This window comes from Somniosus microcephalus, chromosome 3 (assembly GCF_052327205.1).
Source record: "Somniosus microcephalus isolate GS21.2 chromosome 3, FLI_Smic_1.0, whole genome shotgun sequence".
In the NCBI taxonomy this organism is placed as follows: domain Eukaryota; kingdom Metazoa; phylum Chordata; class Chondrichthyes; order Squaliformes; family Somniosidae; genus Somniosus; species Somniosus microcephalus.
Window position 1 is genome coordinate 171,303,578 of NC_140989.1, and position 26,833 is coordinate 171,330,410.

General features: G+C 45.5%; 2 protein-coding genes across 5 annotated transcripts in view; one reads left to right on the forward strand and one right to left on the reverse strand.

The window, feature by feature from the left end:
* gins1 (GINS complex subunit 1 (Psf1 homolog)) overlaps positions 1–20,543 on the forward strand; it is a 62,855-nt gene extending 42,312 nt beyond the window's left edge. Inside the window, exon 8 of the mRNA XM_085981889.1 lies at positions 20,169–20,543. The gene's annotated coding sequence lies outside the window, so the exon portion shown is untranslated. The remainder of the gene's footprint in view (positions 1–20,168) is intronic.
* The window catches only part of ninl (ninein-like), a 160,056-nt gene that overhangs the window by 9,896 nt on the left and 123,327 nt on the right, over positions 1–26,833 (reverse strand). The window contains exons 16-23 of one of the 4 annotated variants that reach the window (XM_085981882.1): positions 23,586–24,112; positions 21,861–22,523; positions 20,143–20,247; positions 19,962–20,031; positions 18,748–19,032; positions 13,327–13,440; positions 6,928–7,074; positions 5,683–5,796 (exon numbers count right to left, since the gene is read on the reverse strand). In XM_085981882.1, the coding sequence (XP_085838008.1) occupies positions 5,683–5,796; positions 6,928–7,074; positions 13,327–13,440; positions 18,748–19,032; positions 19,962–20,031; positions 20,143–20,247; positions 21,861–22,523; positions 23,586–24,112 (2,025 nt within the window). Of the gene's footprint in view, positions 1–5,682; positions 5,797–6,927; positions 7,075–13,326; positions 13,441–17,186; positions 17,228–18,747; positions 19,033–19,961; positions 20,032–20,142; positions 20,248–21,860; positions 22,524–23,585; positions 24,113–26,833 lie in introns of those variants that run through there. The other 3 variants (XM_085981883.1, XM_085981884.1, XM_085981886.1) reach the window with 3 other exon arrangements.

Here is a 26,833-nt window from a genome sequence, read left to right on the forward strand (position 1 = left end):
ATCCTTGTTTTCAAATCCCTCCAGGGCCTCGCCCCTCCCTATCTCTGTAACCTCCTCCAGCCCTACAACCCTCCGAGATATCTGCGCTCCTCCAATTCTGGCCTCTTGTGCATCCCTGATTTTAATCGTTTCATCAGTGGCGGCCGAGTCTTCAGTTGCCGAGGTCCTGAGTTCTGGAATTTCCTCCCTAAACCTCTCCACCCCTCTTTCCTCCTTTAAGACGCTCCTTAAAACCACCTCTTCATCTGCCCTAATATCCCCTCATGTGGCTCGGAGTCAAATTTTGTTTGATAACGCTCCTGTGAAGTGCCTTGGGACGTTTTACTATGTTAAAGGTGCTATATAAATGCAAGTTGTAGGTGGGCAAAGGGAAAGGGAGGAAGCAGCAAAGTCAGCTGACCAGATGGTTGCAGTCTTAGTGACAAAGAAGTCCATGAGCTCCTCGACACAGACGCAAAGGACAGAGCCTGGGACTCTCCTGATTTGCATGGCTCAATGTCAGACTGTGTAGTGCATTTACAAGCTTGTGTCAAGTCAATTCATTCCAATGCCGTAAATGTAATTTTATTGACCAATTGTTGGGATCGATAGAAAACAACAGGCAGAGACTTTTGTTTAAGCAAAGGCAAAACGTGTCTTTCTTTAATCACTCTCCATGAGGTCTGAAGGGCTCAGCCCCGTGCAGGGGCTATGACATCATCACGCTACCGACGCTCTTAAAGGGACCCTGCACCGATAACCCAACCCAGCATGTACATATCACAACATTGCTATACCTAGTGAATTGTGTTTAGGTACATATAACAGCATTGGCTATACATTGTGTTATTGTCCCTATGTGGTCTCCGCCACATATGTCCCCCCAGAATTCACTAGCACTGGCAATGTCAGTCGTTGGGGGGGCCGGATCACACGGTCGGAACGGCTCCTCAGTTCCGGGGCGGGGACCGGGGGGTTCGTCGGAGGGACCTCAGGCGCTCGGTGGTGGACTGAGGGTGCGGAAACCGGAGGTCGGCCCTGCCTCAGGGGCTGTGTCAACTCAACGGGTCGGTCCAGATCCAGGTGGGCCAGCTTAAGACGGTCCACGGAAATGCAGTCCGGCTTACCGCCGACATCCACTACGAAGGTCTTGTCCCCGGTTTCCAGGACGCGGAATGGTCCCTCGTAGGGTGGCTGAAGAGGTCCCCGGTGGGCGTCGTGGCGAACGAAAACGTACTCCACCTCACGAAGGTCGAGCGGAATGTGGGACTGCGGGAGGTCGTGCTGCGATGTGGGCACCGGCGCGAAAACCTTGGCGTTGTCCAGAAGGACGGGCTGCGGACCAAGGTTCCGTTGCGTTGGGGACGAAATCCCCGGGAACCCGTAGCGGCTGTCCGCGGACGAGGACTGGATGTCCTCCTTGGGAGCAGTCCTAAGTTCCAGCATGACCCACGGGAGTCTGTCGATCCAGCCGTCGTCCCGGAGGCTGGCCCGGAGCATGGCCTTCATGGAGCGATGAAACCGTTCGCACAGCCCGTTAGCCTGAGGGTGGTATGCTGTGGTGCGGTGGAGTCTCAACCCGAGGCCTCGGGCGACAGCGTTCCAGAGCTCTGACGTGAACTGGGGCCCCCGGTCGGAGGAAATGTCAGATGGGGCGCCGAACCGGGCGACCCAAGTGCTGATGAACGCCCGAGCCACATCGGCGGCCGTCGTTGAAGACAGCGGGACGGCCTCCGGCCATCGGGTGGTTCTGTCGACCATTGTGAGGAGGTGGGTGAACCCGCAGGAGGATGGCAGGGGCCCCACCAGGTCCACGTTAACGTGGTCGAACCGCCTCTCGGGCACCGCGAAAGGCGCCAACGGGGCCTTAGTATGGCGATGTACTTTCGAGCGTTGGCATACCACGCAGGTGCTGGCCCAGTCGCGAACGTCTTTCCTGAGCCCGTGCCAGACGAACTTAGCCGCCACCAGCTTCTGTGACGGCTTCCTGCCCGGGTGGGAAAGATTATGGACGGTGTCGAAAACTTGCCGTCTCCACCCTTCGGGCACGACGGGACGTGGCTGCCCAACGGAGACATCGCACAGGAGTGTGGTACCGGCAGCGCTGAACGCGACGTCCGCTAGTTGAAGGCCTGTGACCGCCGTCCTGTAGGCCTGGACGTCCGGGTCGGAGGCCTGGTCGGCCGCCATGCGGGTGTAGTCGATGCCGAGGTGTACGGCGCTGGCGACGGCTCAGGAGAGACAGTCGGCGACGGGGTTGTCTTTCCCAGCCACATGCTGGATGTCCGTTGTAAACTCCGAGATGAAGGCCAACTGGTGTTGCTGACGGGCCGACCACGGCTCGGAGGCTTTGACCATGGCGAAGGTCAACGGCTTGTGGTCCACGAACGCCGTGAACGGGCGGGCCTCCAGCAGGGAACGGAAGTGTCGGACGGCGAGGTAGAGGCCGAGAAGCTCAATCAAAGGTGCTGTACTTCCGCTCGTTGGGGCGGAGCTGCCGGCTGAAGAAGGCGAGCGGCTGCCAGGTGCCGTTGACCCACTGTTCGTGGACGGCGCTGACCGCATAGTCCAAGGCGTCGGTGGTGAGAGCGATCGGCGCATCAGGTAATGGATGCGCCAGCATGGTCGTGTTAGCCAGGGTCCTTTTCGTGTCCGTGAAAGAATTGGCCATCTCATCGGACCACTCGACGGCGAGTTTGTCGGGCTTGCCTTTGAGGGCCTCGTAAAGGGGCCGCATAAGCTGAGCTGCTCGGGGGACGAAATGATGGTAAAAGTTCACCATGCCCAAAAACTCCTGCAGGGCCTTCACGGTGAGGGGTCGCAGGAAGTCTATCACGGCCTCCACTTTCGATGGCAGTGGCACCGCCCCGTCCTTCGTGATGCGGTGCCCGAGAAAGTCGATTGAGGACAGCCCGAACTGGCACTTGGCCGGGTTGACGATTAGGCTGTGTTGGCTGAGTCGTTCGAAGAGAGTCCAGAGGTGGGACACATGCTCCGTCCTGGAGGCGCTGGCGATGAGGATGTCGTCCAGGTATACGAACAGGAATGTCAGGTCCCGTAACACGGTGTCCATTAGGCGTTGAAAAGCCTGTGCAGCGTTTTTGAGGCCGAATGGCATGCGGAGAAATTCGAATAGCCCGAACGGGGTGATCACTGCGGTTTTCGGGACATCCTGCGGCCGGACAGGGACCTGGTGGTAACCCCGGACGAGGTCCACTTTCAAGAATAGCACTTTCCCGGCCAGGCGGGCAGAAAAGTCCTGGATGTGTGGAATCGGATAGCGGTCGGGGGTCGTCGTGTCGTTGAGGCGCCGGTAATCTCTGCACGGGCGCCACCCGCCACCTGGTTTCGGGGCGATGTGGAGGGGCGAAGCCCACGGACTGTTCGACCAGCGGATGATGCCAAGGCGCTCCATGGTGTCGAACTCAGCTTTGGCGATGGCGAGCTTCCCCGGGTCGAGGCGCCAAGCATGGGCGTAGACGGGCAGACCGGTGGTCGAGATGTGGTGTTCTACCCAGTGTTTGGTTGCGGCGGACGAGAACGTGGGCTTTGTGAGGTCCGGGAACTGTGCGAGGAGGCGGGACAACTCATCGGAGGCCGAGTGTGCGCTGGACAACTGCGTCGTGCTGGACCCGCTGAGGGAACATGGGAGCGAGCTGAAGGTTTCTGCGTTGATGAGACGTCGGTTCTTGACATCCACCAAAAGGCCATTGGCGCAGAGGAAGTCAGCGCCAAGAAGGGGGTGGACACTTTTGCTGTGACAAAGTCCCAGGTGAACCGCTGCCCGCCAAAACAAAGCGCCACGTTCCGTTTCCCGAAGGTGCGGATGGAACTGCCGTTGGCGGCTTCGAGGACGGGGCCGTGGTTCCCCCCTTGAATGTCTATGGTTGACGCGGGCAGGACGCTCACCTAGGTGTCCGTGTCACAAAGGAAACGACATCTGGAGTCGGTGTCTGTAATAAACAACAAACTGCTTGAACGGCCGACAGGCATAGCCGCCGACGAGTGGTCTTTAGTTTGTTTCGACGCGGGAAAACTGCACGGGGGCTGGCACTTCCTGGCTTTGGGGCCGAACTGCGCATGGTAGAAGCAGAGGCTTGAGGGTTGCCGCTGTTGGGCTGCATCAGTGGGGGCAGGATCCGCGTGGCCACGCAGTACTGTTGCCCGGCGGAGAAAAATTTGTCGGCCTCCTTGGCCAGGTCGCGGAAATCGGTAGTGGAAGAGTTGGCTAAAGCCGACCGTACCTGACCTGGTAGCTGTTGAAGGAACAGTTCCTTGAAGAGGAAGCACGGCATGTGTGTGCCCAGGAGGGCCAGCATGTGGTCCATCAGCTCCGAGGGCTTGGTGTCGCCAAGCCCGGGTAGAGAGAGAAGCCGGCGTGCGCGTTCAGCTTCGGTGAGTCCAAAAGTTTGTAAGAGGTGCGCTTTCAGCATACCGTATTTGTTGAGCTCCGGGGGGTTTTCGAGCAGGTTCACGACTCTGGCCGCGGTGGAGCTGCAGAGAGCAGAGACGACGTAGTAGTACCTCGTGTCGTCCGCGGTGATGTCCCGGAGTGCAAATTGAGCCTTGGCCTGGGCGAACCAAGCGGCAGTCTGTTGTTCCCAAAACTCGGGTAATTTGATGGAAACGGCGTTCGTCGCCATTTCAGATGAGGTCTTTGGAATCGTAAATGTAATTTTATTGACCAATTGTTGGGATCGATAGAAAACAACAGGCAGAGGCTTTTGTTTAAGCAAAGGCAAAACGTGTCTTTCTTTAATCACTCTCCACGAGGTCTGAGGGGCTCAGCCCCGTGCAGGGGCTATGACGTCATCACGCTACCGACGCTCTTAAAGGGACCCTGCACCGATAACCCAACCCAGCATGTACATATCACAACATTGCTATACATAGTGAATTGTGTTTAGGTACATATAACAGCATTGGCTATACATTGTGTTATTATCCCTATGTGGTCTCCGCCACACAATTATATTTTTCTTCAAAGAAATCATCATCTTTTTGATGGCTTATACAAATGATCCTTTTTTTAAAAATTCAAACCTGCTTCACATTAATCTTTAGTTATTAAGTTAAATAAAGGTACCATATAACTGAGATCTGCTTTCCCTGTTAAAAGCTCTATGTACTGATCCTCAATATCACTTCTGAAAAAAGGTTCCTTCAAATCATTGGCTAGTTGGTCTGGCAATTCCAAATCAACTGAACAACAGACACCAAACTCAAATGCTAACTGGTTGAGACAGAGAACCTGCAGACTAAACAAAATGGAGCCCATCACATCAGACATCGACTGCAAGTCACAGAAACTGGGCAGGTTGCCAAGGAGAACAAGAAATTTGCTGATGTGAACTACTGTGCCAGTGCTTCTAAAATCTAAGATGTTAAATACCTTTCTTTAAAACATTTTTTTAAAAACCCAGAAAAGCACAAAAGAAAATACATAACTTTCATTCAACAGGATACATAAAACATGCATTATATCAACAACAACTTCTATTTATATACCGTCTTTAACATAGAAAACCGACCCAAGGCGCTTCACAGGAGCGTTATCAGACAAAGAATGGATGCCGAGCCTCATAGGGAGATATTAGGAGGGGTGACCAAATGCTTGGTCAAAGAGGTGGGTTTTAATGAGGGCTTTAAAAGGAGGAGAGCGGTGGCGAGGCGGAGAGATTTATGGGAACATCAGTAGCGTACCTGTTCCTGAGATTCCATGAGGCCAGCTTCCAGTTTTACTTGTTTGTTTTGCAAAGTCTGATATTCCTTTCTCACAGACTCCAGTTCGGTCTCCAGGATGTGTATTTGACCGATCTGTTACAATCGCAAACAATATTTCAATAATGTATGCATAGGTTTTTAATAATACACAAGAACTTGTTGCTTCTTTGAACTATATATCCAATTCCCTTTTGAAAATTATTATAATAATAGATTTTGTCCTTCCAAACTTGTGTCTGGAGCTGTTTTTAAACCGCAACATACCAGGGTGAAGTTATAGGTCTGTTACTGGTAATGGAACAGATAGAAACAATTTCAGGTGAGTATCATCGAACATTAAAGCACATTGCGTTAAACCAAAGCATTGTAAAATTCTATGTAATTAAATAAACCTGAATTGATCACTGTAAACTGATGTGGCACGATAGAATGAAGTGAGTGGGAAACTGCAGTCATACAGATAAGAAAAGAGGGGTGTCACATCCCAAGTGAATCAGAAAGTAAACAGGTCCTACAGAGACCAGCTTTACTATAGACTAATGCTAGTCCAGCCTGTAAAACATCCCACAACATTGCATACCTGATCACCAATACCCAATCATCTGACTGATGAAAGTATATCAAGACACGAGCTGAATACAAACACAACCAATCTGCACATGCAGCACCTGGTGTCCTACTGCTGAGTTTCTATTCACCTATCACTCTTCCATTTAGAAAGGCACACTAGTCTTTGCTGTAAATCCAACGGTTCATTTTACATTGGAAATAGCTTGTACTACTCTTTGAGGAATAAAGCATTGTACGGGCTTGACTCGGAAGAAACTGAAGTTGGTGTATTTTCCCCAACTCTGGATCTGTGGGTGACTCAGTTTAAAAATAAATGTCATCGCCTCCTTCAGTTGCCTGCGAGGTCCGAGTGTGGAGCCAAACGGTCGCAGCGTGATTTGAACTGTTCTAAGCTACACTGATATATAACTCAACTTAAGCACTAGGTACTTTAAAAACAAACAAAAAGGATTTCCATGGCACCTTTAATGTGAAAAAAAAATCCCAAGGAGCTTTGCACCTCCCACAACCACTGACATTTACTTTCACATTTACCTACTTAAAGCAATCCAAAAGGTCGGCTGCAACTGCAATGATTCTGTTTTCCAGAAGATCAGGTTAGATTTACTGCTCAGTGCTGCTGTCAGCGCTCCAATTAACAAGTGTATTCAATACCTTGTCCTTTGCCTCTTGCAATGACCTTGTAACAGATCCCATCTCCTGTGCCAGCGACAAGTTGTCCTGTTGCTTTCCTCGGAGTTCGAGCTTCAAATGGTCCAGCTCAGAGTGCGCTCGCTCCAAACCCGATTCTAGGTTCTTAGTCTGAATTTAGGGCAGCATTTGGGATTAGAAAACTGGTACTTTTGCTATTTTCCCCCCACACATAAAAGGTTAAAACTTGTGTTCACTGCAATCTGCAGTATACAAGAGCTCAAGGATTTGTTGAAGTGCTGGAGAGAAAATGTTTTTTTTGTTTGTTTGCCAACTCTCAAAAGATATTAAAAATATATATTTTTGGACTGAGCCTTTCCCCGCCGCCCCCCCCCCCACCCCGCACACAATCTTAAATTGTAAATCAAAGTATCATAAGATTTAAAAATATATAGGGATTCCTCCAAAGGCTTACTCAGCCCTTTCTTTGACCCAAACCAGATTGCTGCATTTGGCTCAATTTGCATTTGTTCTATTTAAGAAAGCTACATGTTTCTGTACTAATGGGATTTCCTCCCTTCCTCTCCTGAAAGTGCTGAACCTTTGGTAGTATTCTTTACATGTAAGCCTAGACAGCGAGCGGTGACCGGCCATTTTGACTGCGAGGGTGACACGGCTAAACCGAATCCTGCTCATGTCAATCCTCACATCCCTCGATTCCCTTAGTGCCCAACAATCTATCGATCTCTGTCTTGAATATACTCATCGACTGAGCATCCACAGCCCTCTGGGGCAGAGAATTCCAAAGATTCACAACCCTCTGAGTGAAGAAATTTCTCCTCATCTCAGTCCTAAATGGCCGACCCCTTACCCTGAATCTATTACCCCTAGTTCTAGACACTCCAGCCATGGGAAACAGCCTCTCAGCATCTACCCTGTCAAGTCCTGTAAGAAGTTTATACATTTCAAATGGGATCACCTCTCATTCTTCCAAACTCCAGAGAGTATAGACCCATTCTACACAATCTCTCATTATAGGACAGCCCTCTCATCCCAGGAATCAATCTAGTGAACCTATAGACTCTGGAACAGTTCCCATGGATTGGAGGGTAGCTAATGTGACCCCACTATTCAAAAAAAGTGTTAGAGAGAAAACGGGGATTTATAGACTGGTAAGCCTGACATCGGTAGTAGGGAAAATGCTAGAGTCCATTATAAAAGATATAATAGCAGAGCACTTGGAAAATAGTGACAGGATCAGACAAAGTCAACATGGATTTACAAAAGATAAATCGTGCTTGACTAATCTACTGAAATTTTTTGAGGATGTAACTGGTAGAATAGATAAGGGAGAACCAGTGGATGTGGTGTATTTGGACTTTCAGAAGGCTTTCGATAAGCTCCCGCATAAGAGATTAGCGTGTAAAGTTAAAGCACATGGGATTGGAGGTAAGGTACTGACTTGGTTAGAGAACTGGTTGGCAGACAGGAAGCAAAGAGTTGGAATAAACGGGTCTTTTTCCGAGTGGCAGGCACTGACTAGTGGGGTACCAAAGGGATCGGTGCTAGGACCCCAGCTATTCACAATATATATTAATGATCTAGACGAGGGAACTAGATGTAATATCTCCAAGTTTGCAAACGACACAAAGCTGGGTGGGCATGTGTGCTGTGAGGAGGATGCCAAGAAACTCCAGTATGATTTGGACAGGTTGGGTGATTGGGCAGATGCATGGCAGATGCAGTATAATGTGGATAAATGCGAGGTTATCCACTTTGGTGGCAAAAACAGGAAGGCAGATTATTATCTGAACGGCAATAGATTGGGAGAAGGGGAAGTGCAATGAGACCTGGGTGTCCTTGTGCACTAGTCGCTGGAGGTAAGTATGCAGGTGCAGCAGGTGGTTAAGAAGGCAAATGGTATGTTGGCCTTCATAGCGAGAGGATTCAAGCAAGGATGTCTTGCTGCAGTTGTACATGGCCTTGGTGAGACCATTTTCCAAAAAATATATATTCCACTGAGAAGAAAAGGGTGTAAAAGAAAAGACAGCCATCCGTGGCTAAGTAAAGAAATTAAGGATAGTATTCGACTAAAAACAAGGGCATATAAGGTAGCCAAATCTAGTGGGAGGATAGAGGATTGGGAAAACTTTAAAAGACAGCAAAAAATAACAAAAAGATTGATTAAGAAAGGGAAGATAGATTATGAAAGTAAATTAGCAAAAAATATAAAAACAGATAGTAAGAGTTTTTATAGTTATATAAAAAGAAAAAGGGTGGCTAAAGTAAATGTTGGTCCCTTAGAGGATGAGACCGGGAAATTAATGGTGGGAAATATGGAGATGGCAAAAACACTGAATGAATATTTTATATCAGTCTTTACAGTAGAAGACACTAAGAATATCCCAACACTGGACAAACAGGGGGCTAAAGGGGGGGGAGGAGCTAAACACGATCAAAATCACTAAGGAAGTGGTACTCGGTAAAATAATGGGACTCAAGGCAGATAAATCACCTGGACCTGATGGCTTACATCCTAGGGTCTTGAGGGAAGTGGCGGTAGGGATTGTGGATGCATTGGTAATAATTTTCCAAAACTCCCTGGACTCGGCAAAGGTCCCGGCAGACTGGAAAACTGCTAATGTAACACCCTTATTTAAAAAGGGCAGTAGACAGAAGGCTGGAAACTATAGACCGGTTAGCCTAACATCTGTGGTAGGTAAAATGTTGGAGTCCATTATTAAGGAGACAGTAACAGGACATTTGGATAATCATAATTTAATAGGACAAAGTCAGCATGGTTTTATGAAGGGGAAGTCATGTTTGACAAATTTGCTGGAGTTCTTTGAGGAAGTAACATATAGGGTGGATAAAGGGGAACCAGTGGATGTAGTGTATTCAGACTTCCAAAAGGCATTTGACAAGGTGCCACACAGAAGATTATTGCTTAAGATAAAAAATCACGGGATTGGGGGTAATATTCTGGCATGGATAGAGGATTGGCTATCTAACAGAAGGCAGAGAGTTGGGATAAATGGTTCATTCTCAGACTGGCAATCAGTAACTAGTGGTGTTCCGCAGGGGTCAGTGCTGGGTCCCCAACTCTTTACAATCTATATTAATGATTTGGAGGAGGGGACCGAGTGTAACATATCAAAGTTTGCAGATGATACTAAGATGGGAGGGAAAGTAGTGAGTGAGGAGGACATAAAAAACCTGCAAGGGGACATAGACAGGCTAAGTAAGTGGGCAGAGATTTGGCAGATGGAATACAATACTGGAAAGTGTGAGGTTATGCACTTTGGCAGGAAAAATCGTAGGGCAAGTTATTATCTTAATGGCAAGAAACTGGAAAGTACTGAAGTACAAAGGGATCTGGGGGTCCTGGTGCACGAAACTCAAAAGGTTAGTATGCAGGTGCAGCAAGTGATTAAGAAGGCCAATGGAATGTTGGCTTTCATTGCTAGGGGGATAGAATATAAAAATAGGGAGGTATTGCTTCAGTTGTACAAGGTATTGGTGAGACCGCACCTGGAATACTGCATACAGTTTTGGTGTCCATACTTAAGAAAGGACATACTTGCTCTCGAGTCAGTACAAAGAAGGTTCACTCGGTTAATCCCGGGGATGAGGGGATGGACATATGAGGAGAGGTTGAGTAGATTGGGACTCTACTCATTGGAGTTCAGAAGAATGAGAGGCGATCTTATTGAAACATATAAGATTGTGAAGGGGTTGGATCGGGTGGATGCGGGGAGGATGTTCCCGATGATGGGTGAAACTAGAACTAGGGGGCATAGTCTTAGAATAAGGGGCTGCTCTTTCAAAACTGAGATGAGGAGGAACTACTTCACTCAGAGGGTGGTAAGTCCATGGAATATGCTGCCCCAAAAAGCTGTAGAAGCTACATCATTACATAAATTTAAAACAGAAATAGACAGTTTCCTAGAAGTAAAGGGAATTAAGGGTTACGGGGAGCGGGCAGGAATTTGGACATGAGTCTAGGTTCGGATCGGTCATGGCCCTGTGGGTAGTGGAGCGGGCCCAGGGGCCGTGTGGCCTGATCCTGCTCCTATTTCGTGTGTCTAATTCTGTTAGATTCAGGAGATGGTTCTGTGATAGTGGATTGGCGGTTAGGATCAGATCAGCCATGATCTTATTGAATGGCGGAGCAGGCTCGAAGGGCCGATTGGCCTACTCCTGCTCCTATTTCTTATGTTCTTATGTTCACACCTTGAATATTGTGTGCAGTTTTGGTCACCTTATCTGAGGAAGGATGTTCTTGCCATGGAGGGAGTGCAGCGAAGATTCACCAGACTGATACCTGGGATGGCAGGAATGACGTATGAGGAGAGATTGGGTCGATTGGGCTTATATTCGCTGGAGTTTAGAAGAATGAGAGGGGATCTCATTGAAACTTATAAAATTCTAACAGGACTAGACAGATTAGATGCATAGAGTCATAGAGTTTTACAGCACAGAAAGAGGCCCTTCGGCCCATCGCGTCCGCGCCGGCCATCAAGCCCTGTCTAATCTAATCCTATTTTCCAGCATTTGGTCCGTAGCCTTGTATGCTATGGCATTTCAAGTGCTCATCCAAATGCTTCTTGAATGTTGTGAGGGTTCCTGCCTCTACCACCCTTTCAGGCAGTGAGTTCCAGATTCCAACCACCCTCTGGGTGAAAAAGCTCTTCCTCAAATCCCCTCTAAACCTCCTGCCCCTTACCTTGAATCTATGCCCCCTTGTTATTGACCCCTCTACTAAGGGGAAAAGTTCCCTTCTATCTACCCTATCTATGCCCCTCATGTTCCTGATGGTGGGTGAATCCAGAACCAGGGGTCACAGTCTAAAGATAAGGGTTAAGCCATTTAGGACAGAGATGAGGAATTTCTTCACCCAGAGAGTGGTGAACCTGTGGAATTCTCTACCACAAAAGGCAGTTGAGGCCAATTCATTAAATATATTCAAGAAGGAGTTAGATATATTTCTTAAGGCTAAAGGGATCAAGGGATATGGGGAGAAAGCAGGGACAGGGTACTGAATTTGGATGATCAGCCATGATCTCATTAAATGGCAGAGCAGGCTCAAGGGGCCGAATGGCCTACTCCTGCTCCTATCTTCTATGTTTCTATGTTTCTGTTGCACCCCCTCCTTAGGTAAGGAGACCAAAACTGTACACAGTACTCCAGATATGGTCTCACCAATGCCCTGTACAATTGCAGCAAGACTTCCTTACTCTTATACTCCAACCCCCTTGCAATAAAGACTAACATACTATTTGCTTTCCTAATTGCTTGCTGTACCTGCATGTTAACTATCTGTGACCCTCCCAATCCTCAGGATTACTACATTTTGGGCAACATTGTAAGCCTTTTTTATTCTAATACTGTGCTTAACTTCTCTAGTTAGCCACAGCTGTACCAATTTTCTAGCAGAGTTCATATTCTTCAAGGGAATGTACATTCACTGAGAATTATGAATTATTTCTTTAAATGTTTGCCATTGCTTATCTACCATCGTATCTTTTAATCTAATTTTCCATTTACCTCAACCAACTTGCCTTTCATACCTCCATAATTGGCTTTGTTTAAATTTAAGACTCTAGTTTCAGACTTAACCACATCACTCTCAACTTTATATGAAATTATATTATGATCACTCTTCCCCAGAGGATCCTTTACTAAGGATTACTAATTAACTCAGTCTCGTTACACAACACTAGATCTAAAATAGTAATTTTTGGTTCGTTCCTCAACATATTGTTCTAGAAAATTGTCTCGAATGCATTCCATGAACTTGTCCTCCAAGCTATTTTTGCCAACTTGGTTTGCCCAGTCTATATGAAGATTAAAGTTGCCCAGAATTACTGCATTACCCTTGTTACATTCTCCTCTAGTTTCCTGATTTATAACATTATAATTATTGTTCAGGGGCCTATAAACTACTCCCACCAATGTTTTCTGTCCTTTGTTATTTCTTAGCTCCGCCCATACTGATTGTACATCCTGACTTTCTGGGCTAAGATCCTTTCACTCTACTGCCTTTATCTCCTAGTTCATATGGTGCACCTACTCACTGAGTCACCAGAAGATCACAACGAGTATATAGTTTACAACAGAAGATATTAGACCAGGGCAACTGAATGATACAAAGTACAGATCAGAATCACTGAACAATATACAGTTTGTACACAGACCAGAATAACTAGATGATTTATAGTTTGTACACAGACTAGAATTACTGGATGATTTACAGTTTGTACACAGACTAGAATTACTGGATGATATACAGTTTGTACACAGACTAGAATAACTAGATGATTTATAGTTTGTACACAGATCAGAATAACTAGATGATTTATAGTTTGTACACAGACCAGAATTACTGGATGATTTACAGTTTGTACACAGTAATGTTAATACCTTCTCTTTGGCCTCCTGCAAGTGTTGCGACAATGTCTTAGATTGGATGTCCAGGCTCTGTTTCTCTGTCCTTAGTGCACTTGCCTCTTTAGCCCGTGAATCTAGATCTAATAACTGGAAATGGGGGGGAAGAAAAAAATGTAAAACATATTAAACACTGAAAAAAATGAGGCTCAACGGAAATCCAGAACACAGAAATATCAGTAAGGAGTGAAGTCAATTAAAACGAGCAGAAAAAGGACTGAGATTAAGAAAGAGTTTGGCATGTGTAGCATGTAAAAATTTCCATTATGTTGTTGCAGCATGAAATTTAATAAAATCCCAAGACACTTTGAAATTCAACTTGAATTCCCTTATAATGGACCCTAATGCCCCACATCAGGTGCTGCACCCCAACAGAGCTCTGCTAAATTTCAAATAAACTACTCAAAAGTCACACCTTAAATTGAAAACAGGTCGGGTCAAAAGAAAAAAAATTAACTTGCATTTATGTAGTGCCTTTTACGGCCTCAGGACGTCCCAAAGCTTTATAGTCAATGAAGTACATTCGAGCACAAGTTACACAGATTTGAATTTACAGTTTTTCTTAAAACAGAAGACACGAATCACATTGAAATGGAACACTACCATTTGTAAATACTAGGCTGGGACATGGAGATGCAAGATACAGGCCAACCTTCCTTGGTTTTGCTAGTCTTTCAATTGTCTGCAAATTGGACCTCATATTAAAAGCTTCAAACTGATTTGTATAGAATTTACAGCACAGAAATAGGTCATTCGGCCCATCACATCATGGCCGGTGTTTATGCTCCACACGAGCCTCCTCCCACCTTACTTCATCTCACCCTATCAGCATATCCTTCTATTCCTTTCTCCCTTGTGTTTATCTAGCGTCCCCTTAAATGCATCTATGCTATTTGCCTCAACTGCTCCATGTAGTAGCAAGTTCCACATTCTCACCACTCTGAGTAAAGAAGTATCTCCTGAATTCCTTACTGGATTTATTAGGGACTATCCTATATTTATGACCCCTAGATTTGGTGTGGATTCTCTCACCGAGCAAAGCCTCGCTAGATAGAGCTTGGGCCAGAGAATCAGGGCTGCAGCATGAAATCCCCAACTCCAATCGCACTCCCGTCTAGTGAAGCTCCGTGCTGGGAGCGCGGTATTACTGAATTCACCCCTATATGCTAGTTGGGAGGACTGCAGTGGAGGTAAAGCAAAGAAATGGGAAAGAGCTCTAAAAATAGTGAAAGAAGTTCTTAAGTTTAGAGCTTTTGATGATTAACCCATCTATTTGCAGTGAGACTTACACCGAGGTAAAACAATCCTCCATAATTACCATTAATGGCAGTAAGACATAGCGTCTCTAGAATGAAAGCAATTAAAACTACAGTATATACAGATATCCGAGTGCATAATACACAAGGAGAACAACTCTAAGTGTAATTAGCCCATTCTGTTACAATGATCCAACCTTTAAAAATATAGTGGAGGAGGCTAATTAGTTTCCTATAAATAGAATTATCTCCTCAATTTGTCCTGCATTCTGTAATTCTAGCGACACCTTGTTAACTAACTATGGGTCACATCACTGCCGAGGCGTTCATGTGAACCTTTTCTGAGGAGTGAGGGAGAAGGCAGATAAAATTGGCACTGCCTTTACTCGCCTGTGGTCAACTGACCATGGGTCATTGACACCCGCCATGAATCAGTTGGCAGTCAGAACTAATCAAGTTCTCCCGCCTCAAACAATCCACAAGGAGGGAAGAGGCAGGGAGCAAACGTCAGGGGTAAAAGAAAAGGTTATCCCACTGCAATCAGAGAATAGGATAAAAAGATTTACTAACTGTTTCCTTATATAAATGTAAATATACTGATTAATGCCACAGTACATGAAAGGGTAGTGGTTATATTACTGGACTAATAATCCAGAGAACATGAGTTCAAATCCCAGCAGGACAGCTGGGAATTTGAATCCAGCTCATTTTAAAAACGTTGACATGAACGTGAAGCTGTCGGATTGTCGTAAAAACCCACTTGGTTCATTGAAGTTCTTTAGGGAAGGAAACCTGCTGTCCTTAACCGGTCTGGCCTATATGTGACCCAAGTCCCACACCAACGAAGTTGATTCTTAATTACCCTCAAAAATGGCTATCTAGTTGTTTCAAAACCGCTGTTCAAGAAGAAGGGCCATTACCACCTTCTCAAGCAACTGGAGACGGGCAATAAATGCCAGCCTTGCCAGCAACGCCCAAATCCCAATAAAATATGTTACTATTATTCGGCATCTATCGGACTCTCAATTGGTCTCTTAATACACAAAAAATATAATAACTTTCAGAACAAAGACATGTCTTAATATTTAGAGCAGGATTTATTTCAGGAGCAGTGCAAACCTCTGAATTGTACTGGGGAATCAAGTACGGCAAGTTTTGTTCAAGGACACTGGAAAATTGGAAAGTCTTGTCCTCTGGGTGTGGAATTCTCAGCAGCTCGAGCTAGAAGCTCAAACAAATGGAGACAGGTTTCCACAAATGTCTGATATGTTAGCCAAAAAGAATTCTCACAGGGAAAGATCTTTACTGGAATCAGATCACCATTTACGCAAGTACATTCTTGAAAAAAGTCACTCCTCAGGATACTGAAAAGGCAACAGATAGCAATGTTGCACATTTATAACTGTAAAATTACATAGCAGCTCCTTTCCCTAGACATGCAATTTGTATGTTTCGCTTTTTAATTATTCATTCTTGGGATGTGGGTGTCGCTGGCAAGGCCAGCATTTATTGCCCATCCCTACTTGCTCTGAGAAAGTGGCAATACAACCGAGTAGCTTGCTCAGCCATTTCAGAGGGCAGTTAAGAGTCAACTACGATGGTGTAGGACCAGACCAGGTGAGGACGGCAGGTTTCCTTCTCTAAAAGGACATGTGAACCAGTTGGGTTTTTGTGACATTCCGACAGCTTCCTGTCACTTTTACGGATACCAGCTTTCGATTTCTAGAATTTTAAACACAAATTCAAATTTTCAAGCTGTCTTGGTGGGATTTGAACTCACGCTTGCTGGATTATTAGCCCAGGTCTCTGGATTACTACTCCAATAGTATAACCACTACACCATCTACACATTACCAGACTACATGGTAGCTGAGAGGGAAAAAGGCGGAGGGGGAGGGGGGACAGAAAAAGAGAGAGGAGAAGTGGACCCAAATTTGTGGCAAAGTGTTGTGATAGGTTAAATAATTGCTCATCTCCCTCAGTTATTGGGATGTTTTATTACGTTAAAGGTGTTATATAAAGTCTTTCCACCATCTACAAGGCACAAGTAAGGAGTGTGGTGGAATACTCTCCACTTGCCTGGATGAGTGCAGCTCCAACAACACTCAAGAAGCTCGACACCACCCAGGACAAAGCAGTCAGCCAGATCCACCACCTTAAACATTCACTCCCTCCATCACCGGCACACCGTGGTTGCAGTGTGTCCATCTACAAGATGCACTGCAGCAACTCGCCAAGGCTTCTTCGGCAGCACCTCTCAAACTAGCGGCCTCTACCACCTAGAAGGACAAGGGCAGCAGGTGCGTGGGAACACCACCACCTCCAAGTCCCCTCCAAGTCACACACCATCCTGACTTGGAAATATGACACCGTTCCTTCATCGTCGCTGGGTCAAAATCCTGGAACTCCCCAACAGCTCTGTGGAAGTACCTGCACCACACCGACTGCAGTGGTTCAAGAAGGCGGCTCACTACCACCTTCTCAAGGGCAATTAGGGATGGACAATAAATGCTGGCCTTGCCAGCGACGCCCACATCCCAGGAACAAACTAAAAAAAATGCAAGTTGTTGTATTATTTACCTGTATCATAGAAACTTAGATTGTTCAGCACTGTCGGAGAACTGGAAGGGATATGGAAGAGTGTAAAAAGGGATGCCAAATTCTGTATTCACTTAAATAAAAGTTGGGTTTTAGCGATTACATAACATGTAGATTAGCCTTGATAGAATCTAGCACAGTCAACACCGTTGGAATGTTTAATTAACCTTACTTTTCTACGTGCACTTGAAAACATAAGGGAGGGGGCGGAGAAGGCGAAAATGGTCTTCGCCAGTAGTGGAAAATGGACCGATAGCAAATTGCCAGCCCCTTTAACACCCAACACCACCACCCCCCCCCCCCCCCCCCCGCCCCCCACCTCCATTGACTACCTCGGAAGAGAAAAATAGAGCATGGTGTGAAACAGGCTGCCAATTCGTTACGAGCAAGTTTTTGCACTACTGGTGAAGACCAACTTCACCCCTAGAAAGTTTTGGGGGTTCTCTTGAACCATGGAGTCACCAAGTCCCTAGTGACGAAATTGGTTTTTTTGGGGGGGCGGGAGGGAGGGGGGGTTTGTGGTGCACTTTATATCACCTGAGCATCTCCTTAAAGGTAATACCTCTCTAATCAATCCACTTCCTACAAATAGCCAAATATCTAGAAATAAAAACCTCAGAAATTGCTAAAGAGGCATTTCCTAGGTCAACGTTGGAGAGAGATAAGATGACTGTGGGCGACAGCAAGACATGTGACCTTCAGCGTGCTCAAGGCCACTAAGGCCCATAAGCAGCTAAGAAACAGTTCCAGGAATTGTAAAAGCAAATGTCTGGTGAATCACAGACAATAAAACTATTGTCAAAAAAGGCTAAAAAGAAACAAGGGACATTCCGATAGAATTCAGGGGACAACTAGTTTAAGCAACATAAAGAAAGAAAGAACTTGCATTTATATAGTGCCTTTCATGACCTCAGGATGTCCCAAAGTGCTGTACATTCAATTAAATACTTCAAGTCCCATTCCAGAGACTCAAGCACATTATCTAGGCTGACACTTCAGTGCAGTACTAAGGGAGTGCTGCGTTGTCGGAGGTGCCGTCTCTCGGATGAGACATTAAACTGAGGCCTGCCTGCCCCTCAGTTGGGTGTAAAAGATGCCATGGCATTATTTTGAAGAGGAGCCGGGGCAATGTTCCCCGTAATTCTTTTTTGGCGGGGGGGGGGGGGGGGGGGCGCTGCACAGCCCATTCAAAAGTCCGCGCATGCAAGTTTTTTTCCAATTTAAAAGCCGGCTCACTGCGGCCGCGCAGGTTAAAGGGAACATTGGAGTGGGATCATTCTCCCCGGTGTCCTGGCCAACATTTATCCCTTAATCAACGTTACTAAAAACACATGATCTGGTCATTGATGTTTGTGGGAGCTTGCTGTGCGCAAATTGGCTGCTGCGTTTCCCTTACATTACAACAGTGACTACACTGCAAAAGTATTTAATTGGCTGTAAAGCACTTTGGGACATCCTAAAATCATGAAAGCACTATAGAAATGCAAATTCTTTCTTACCATCTCAAAACAACCATTAGAAATGAGGATGAAATGTGCCGTACCTTTTCTTTAGTTGCCCGCAGTTCCTTCTGCATGAGCTCTTTCTCCCTTTCCCATACACACTGCTGCTGTAAACGCTCCTTCTCCAATCTGCTGGCGGTCTCCTGCAGTTGTCTGGTAACCCTGACCACCTCTTCCTTCTGCTGGGAAAGTTCAGCTAGTCTTGTATTGAGTAGTTGGATGCTGTTCTGATTGGCGTCTACTTTGACACTGAATTGGGAGTTCTGATTGCTCAGCTGCAGATTCTTGCTATTGAGCTGGGCAATTTCAGTCGTATACTGTTTGTTCTAGACAAGATGGATGCAAAAAAACTGACAATATTTATCTCGATGGCATCACACTAAACAAGCAGGTTTTCACACACGATTAATTATTCTCTTTAGTATGAACATCTGGATATAGAATAGTAAATGTCTACTGGTTAAAACCAATATAACTGCTACAAGTCAAAAACATTTGTCCTATAGAAATGGATAAAATGAACCAAAGTGATGGTACAGTTTGTTGAATATTAGTACAGTCCCCACCGTTTAGAGCGGGCGCGTTCGTGCTAGTGCGATTTGCCCATTATAACAGGATAGCGCTATTACAGTCCTCTAGTGTACCACAATAATGTTCCTTCTGTGTAGTGACTTTTTGCCCATTTGTTTCCAGCTCCACTCTGACCTGCAGCTTTATTTAAACAAAGAGCTAGGGTTTTAAGGAGCGTCTTAGAGAGAGCTGGAGAGGTTTAGGGAGAGAATCCAGAGCTTGGGGTCTAGACACCTGAAGGCACGGCCGTCAAAGGTGGGGTGAAGGAAGTGGGGTAAGCCCAAGAATGCAGATATCTCGGAGGGTTGTAGGGCTGGAGGAGGTTGCAGAGATAGGGAGGGGAGAGGCCGAGGAGGGATTTGAACACGACGATGAGAATTACCCAATAGGAACAGAGGAGACTGGCTCACCTCATTTCACTTCCTTACAGATGACAAAAAGAGGAGATTTCCAATTTATCGACATGGATTTAAAACTACATCCCAATAGGCAAAAGAGCAGAGCTGCAACTCAATGCCAGTCCAGTTGTCTCATTTATTCAAAGCAGCAAACTCTGATACTAGGTTAACCAAGCCATATTCATTCAATAAAAGGCATTCTTCACCACCAAATCACCTTGGTAAAGCCAGACTTTGGCGACAGATCTAGCCCACAAAATCATTTCTAACCAAGTTCAAATCCTTACCCATTTCTGAAGTTCCTCGAATTCCCTCTGTCTGGAATCTCTTTCATCTTTCAACCGTTCCACTTGTTTTCTGTACAAGACAAATATGGTTTGTTTTAAAAAAAAACAGGAGTCCAGTCACAAAATGCAACCAAAAAAATCTATGCATTTCATGAAACTTTTAATGCACTGCCTGACTTACCTTTGTTCACTAACTTTTCCTTCCAGATCTCGGAACTCCTGATGAAACCTCGCCACTTTTCTTTTCAAAGAAGAGTTTTCTTCAGAAAGCATTTCAGACTCATATCTGAGGAATATATTATTCTCGTCAAATAACTACAGCTATTCTCTAGAGAATTTCAGGAAGTGCTTCAAGTACAGGATTTCTAAGGAGTAACTATAGCACACGCTGGCCTTTATTGTTGCAGTCATTTCTAACTGTCCCACCCAGCACTGATCATCGCGACATGGACACAGAATGCAAGGATTCCAAATAAGTGAAAGTCCTAGTGATTGTATCAGACATGCAGAAGTATTTTCCATGCTTTTAGCATGCTTACAGCAGTTCCATAAATCAAATAAAAAAACATGATAATTCCAGCACCATTTGGTTGAAATTGTGCTGTGTGTTAATAGCAACAAAGTACGCTGTCGCGTTTGGGTGAAGTTCCTTTGTCCGTTATTTTTAAAAAGATGGATTTAAAAAGGCCTTGGAGGGGGTGCAGAGAAGATTTACTGGAATGGTACCAGGGATGAGGGATTTCAGTTACATGGAGAGACTGGAGAAGCTGGGGTTGTTCTCCTTGGAGCAGAGAAGATTAAAGGGAGATTTAATGCAGGTGTTCAACATGATAAGGGGTTTTGATAGAGTAGATAGAAAGAAACTGTTTCCACTGGCAGGAGGGTCAGTATCCAGAGAACACAGATTTAAGATCATTGACAAAAGAACCAGAGGGGAGATGAGGAGATTTTTTTTTACACAGTGAGTTATGATCTGGAAGGCACTGCCTGAAAGGATTGTGGGAGCAGATACAGTAGTAACTTTCAGAAAGGGAATTGGATAGGTACTTGAAAAGGAAAAATTTGCAGGGTTATGGGGAATGAGCAGAGGAGTGGGACTAATCGGATCACTCTTTCACAGAGCCAGCATGGGCACAATGGGCCGAATGGCCTCCTCCTGTGCTGTGTGATTCAATGATTCCATGCTTACCCACTTATTTTGCTAGGTTGATACCTTTGTTAAAATAGCAGACAGAAGACTTTCATATGAACGCATTAACGCACTCCTTTACGGACATCAATTTCAACCCACCAAGATGGTTAGTAAGGCTGATCGGACAATGCAAAGGGCCCGAAAATAACCGAAGCTTCAATAAATTCCAAATAGAGGTTAGTAGATGATGCTCGTTGGCTGGAGCAGCTGATGCAGCAGCACGTCCGAAACGCACAACGTCCGAGCAAGGGTATCTTCAAATTCCGTAACACATTCTCTTCGAGCTGCATTTTCATCGTGGAATCTGAGCGGTTTGCTCTCAACAGCCAGAGTTTCTGATCACGGTGCGATTAACCTCCTCCCCTGCTTGTCCACAGCAAGAGTAAAGGACATAGATAAATAGGTCCAAAGTACAGTAGAAAAGGTAGGAAGTGATTACATGGAAATCTGCAAATTAGATGCAGCAAAGAAGAATCGCACAGAAAAGACAAACCTTGCGATATTGTGGAAATTTCATTCTTGATCAGTTGTGTTGCCCAAAGATGAAGAATTCAGCTTAATCGTTGACAAAGAGAAAAAAGTTTTGCATGCTTGATTTTGATTAATGGGAGGTTAGTTGTCAATTCAAGAATTAGGATGCAATTTTTGTGATTAGTAGCAGTAGTAAGGTGGTCATTAGCGATTCGAAGATAATTATTATGACAAACCTGTACTTCTTCTCAGTTTCAGTCCTTGCCTCTAGCTTAGTCAACAAACTCCGCAGTTTTCTTGTCTCATTTTCAAGCATCTGCTCCTTTCTCTCAGACTCCTCCATTACTTGCCTTAGTTTTATTTCCATCTCATCTCTCTGCTGTTGCCAGCCCAATATCTCCTCTTCTTTTTTCTTCATTAGTGCGGAAAGCTCTTCTTCACTGGTCGAGAGATGGGCACGGATCCCTCGGCAGAGGCTGGGGTTGTCCTCAAGGAGTTTTTCATCCTGATGGGTTCGATCCCCTGCATCGTTCACACACGTTAGCTCTTTCACCCGAGCCTTTAAGCTTTCAACCTCGCAGTCAAGACCGCGTATCCACTCTTTGTACTTGGTTTCCATTTCTTCCCTTTCTATTGCAAATGTGCTGCAGATCTCAGCTTGTTCCTCGTGCATTTTTTCCTGCAGCTTTAGCTTCTCTTTCTTGGCCTCGTTACAAATCGCCTGAATTTGGGATTCCCATCGACTTCTCTCTCGACCCTGCTGTCTCGTCAGCTCCTCAAGTTTCAGCTCGTGTCTCTGAGTCAGCTCAGTATTCTCAGACTGATACTTTTGTGTTAAAGCAACATGCTCGACTTCCAACAGTGATAATCTCAGGTTAAATTCATCTTGTGTTGCCTTCCTAAAGATATTTAAATACTTTTCATTAAACTAATTGAAACAATCCTTAAAATAAATATTTCCATAATCTCCCAAAGGGTATTGGGGATAAAGCATTTACAAGCAGAGCAGTGACTCATCATGTGCCCTCTAACCCATATTGCCATGGAGCAGTAGGGTACAGGTTCAGATTCACCATTCCAAACCCCCACACCACCCCGCTTCCCCCCTACCCCCCCCCCCACGCGACCTTGGTCCCAAGAAAGATTTGCATTTATATAGCGCATTTACAACTTCAGGATGTCCCAAAACACTTTACAGCCAATGAAATACTTTTCAAGTGTAGTCACTGTTGTAATGTAAGAAATGTAGCAGCCAATTTGCGCACAGCAAAGACCCACAAACAGCAATGAGATAAGGACCAGATAATCTGTATTAGGTGTTGGTTGAGGGATAAATATTGGCCAGGACACTGGGGAGAACTCGCCTGCTCTTCTTCAAAATAGTGCCATACGATCTTTCACATCCACCTGAGAGGACAGACGGGGCATCGGTTTAATGTCTCATCTGAAAGATGACACCTCAGACAGGACAGGGGAGAATTACAAAAAAAAGCTTCTGGCTGGCAGATCCTTACCATACATGCAGATCATTTATTATATTCATTCTCAGGATGTGGGCATTGCTAGCAAGGCCAGTATTTATTGCCCATTCCTAGTTGCCCTTGAGAAGGTGGTGGTGAGTTGCCTTCTTGAACCGTTGCAGTCCGTGTGGTGAAGGTACTCCCACAGTGCCGTTAGGGAGGGAGTTCCAGGATTTTGACCCAGTGGCGATGAAGGATCGACGACATATTTCCAAGTCAGGGTGATGTGTGACTTGGGAGGGGAACTTGGAGATGATGGTGTTCCCAAGAGCCTGCTGCCCTTGTCCTTCTAGGTGGTGGAGGTCACAGGTTTGGCAGGTGCTGACTCAGAGGCGAGAACACAGCTGACACCTACACAGATAGGCACCTTAAACCCCCGTTCCCCTTTCCACTCAATGATGCCCGTGACTATTGTAAGCAACACTGTTCAGCACCACCTACCTCAGTTGCTGCAGCTCCTTCTGATGTTGGAGCTTTAGCTCCTTCTCTAGTTGGAGCTTCTCCTTCGATAATCGCTGCTCCAATTCAGACCTCTCCTTGGCAAAGGTCTGCTGCTGGTCTGTTCTCTCCCGCTCAAACCTCTTTCCCAGTTCCTGCATTTGCAATGCCAATTTTGTTTCGGCCCGGGCCTCAAATTTTTTAGACAGCTCTCCGTCTTTCCTGAGCTCCTGCATTTTGTATTTTAAACTCTCCGCCTGCTCTTTCCTCAGCTCATCTTGCAGGCTCGCCACAGCCGTTTCATGTTTCTGTAGCAGATCGGTGATCGCCTCCTCCTGCCTGGCTTCTGCTCCTTGCTGTTGAACACGGAACTCGTTTACTGCACCTTGAAGTCTCTCAATCTCCTGCTCCCTGTCCATCCGCTGATCCTCCAGTTCGCTGATCTCAATCTTAAAGCTTTGTTCTACGTACTTCCTCTCTTTCTCAAAGCTCCTCTTCATCAGTTCAATTTCCCTCTCATAATAATTTACCTGCAAAATAACACCAACGTTATCCCACCTTGTACTTAAGCAGTAAGGGTGTTGCACTTCAAACCATGAAGAACGAGTGCAGTTTGCTAAACACTGCGGCGGAATTAAACTGAAGTAACTAACGCCTAGAAATTGCAGTTTGTCCGCTAACTCCGAGTTACAAAATGTTTTTATGGAAGCTTCCCATTAACCCTCGCTATTGCTGGTTTCAGTAACGGGAGTAAGTCATGTGTGAAATCCAAGGTCTTTTCTGCTCTCTCAGGTGGACATAAAAGATCCCCTGGAACATATCGAAGAGCAGGGGAGTTCTCCCCGGTGTCCTGGCCAATATTTATCCCTCAAACATCACTAAAAACAGATTATCTGGTCCTTATCACATTGCTGTTTGTGGGAGCTTGCTGTGCACAAATTGGCTGCCGTGTTTCTTACATTCTAACAGTGACTACACTTCAAAAAGTACTTAATTGGCTGTAAAGCACTTTGGGACGTCCCGATGTCTTGAAATGTTCTTTATAAATACAGGTCTTTCTTTCTTGATATTGCTGGTTTTAGCAGCAGGAGTAAATTGTGCACTGTAGCACGTGCAGAGTGGGCAGATGCATTAGCAAGGACTGAATTGAGGAAACATTTAAACACCGGGATTTGTACAGCGGAAAATGAACGTGGGGATTTATTCGGCAATATCGCTGGAAAATACAGGTGCCCGCAGCTCACGAGTCACTTTAAAGATCGTGTGCTTGGGGCACTCACCTAGGACACAAGGAACAGAACGGCAGTTCTCTATAAGTGAAGGGCACCCTGTCCCGAAGCACTGAGAATAGAAAAAAAGAACGTGCATTTATATAGCGCCTTTCACAACCTCAGGATGTCCAAAAGCATTTTACAGCCAAGGAAGTATTTTTAAATTGGAGTCACTATTATAATGTAGTGAAACAAGGCAGATTAAAAAAATTAAAGGGAGCATTGCTGAAAGGGCAGACGGGGCCTCGGTTTAACGTATCATGCGAAAGACATCACCTTCGACAGTGCTGTCATAAAGTGTCATACTAGATAATGTACTCAAGTCTCTGGGGTGAGGTTTAAACAGGCCAGTGTCAGGAGCGGTGAGAGCGGAGTTTCAGTGAGTATTTAAACTCACTTTTGCGGGCTTTTATTTTTGACAGAGGCCAGTGTTGGGAGCGGTGAGAGCGGAGTTTCAGTAAGTATTTAAACTCACTTTCGCGGGCTTTTTTTTTTAAGAGGCCAGTGTCAGGAGCGGTTTCAGTGAGTATTTAAACTCACTTTTGCAGGCTTTTTTTCACAGGCCAGTGTCGGGAGCGGTGAGGGCGCAGTTTCAGTGAGTATTTAAACTCACTTTCGCGGGCTTTTTTTACACAGGCTGGTGTCAGGAGCGGTGAGAGCGGAGTTTCAGTGAGTATTTACTCTCACTTTCGCGGGCTTTTTTTTTTTTTTACACAGACCAGTGTCGGGAGCGGTGAGAGCGGAGTTTCAGTGAGTATTTAAACTCACTTTTGCGGGCTTTTTCACAGAGGCTTACCGATCTCGCAGACCGGCGGTGGCATTCCAGAGCCACGTCATGATTCAAAACGTGATGCGGGCAGGAGGAAGCAGCTGATTGGGTGAGTACGACCAGGTGAGTATTTATACTACTCTATAGTTTGACAATTAAGGTTCATAGTTTATAAAGTTTACAAGGTCTAAATTTTGTGGTTATACTTTCTAAAGGTCTCTGTTGTGTAGCGGGGAGTGCTAGGAAACAAGGGCCCTTGAGTATATCATTTAAAGACTGGTATGGGAGAAATGGGTTTTGCTTCCTGGGACACGGGCACCAGTACTGAGGCAGGAGGGAGCTGTTCCGTTGGGACGGGCTTCACTTGGCCAGTGCTGGGACTAGAGTCCTGGCGGATCATATAACTAGGGCTGTAGAGAGGGCTTTAAACTAACTAGTGGGGGGGAGGTTCCTAGAGAGCAAATAATAAAAATGACAACAGAGAAGGTCATAGATTTAGGTAGCAGTGGGGAAATTAAAAACCAGAGCGTGTCAGGAAGGGGCAGAAGGTATGGAGTAAAAGGTAAAGTAATAAAAAGGGCAAAAGCAGGAACTAAGTGTCACAAAACATCGTTGAAAGTTCTCTATCTGAATGCACGTAGCATTCGTAACAAAATAGACGAGTTAATGGCACAAATAACTACATATGGGTATGATCTTGTGGCCATTACAGAAACATGGCTGCAGGGTGACAATGCCTGGGAATTAAACATACCAGGTTATTTAACGATCAGGAAGGACAGGCAGGAAGGAAGGGGAGGTGGGGTGGCTATGTTAATAAAGGAAGGAATCACTGTAATACAGAGAAACGATATTGGGTCAAAAGATCAGGATAATGAAACAGTTTGGGTGGGAGGTAAGGAATAGTAAGGGGAAAAAAACACTAGTGGGCATAGTCTATAGGCCTCCGAACAGTGACAACTCTGTTGGACGGAGTATCAATCAGGAAATAGTTGAGGCTTGTAATAAGGGAACATCTATAATTATGGGGGATTTTAACTATCATATTAATTGGACAAATCAAATTGGGCAGGGCTGCCATGAGGATGAGTTCATTGAGTGTATTAGGGATGGGTTTCTTGAGCAATATGTAACTGAACCGACCAGGGGGCAAGCAACCTTAGATCTGGTCCTGTGTAATGAGACAGGATTAATTAAAAATGTCCTAGTAA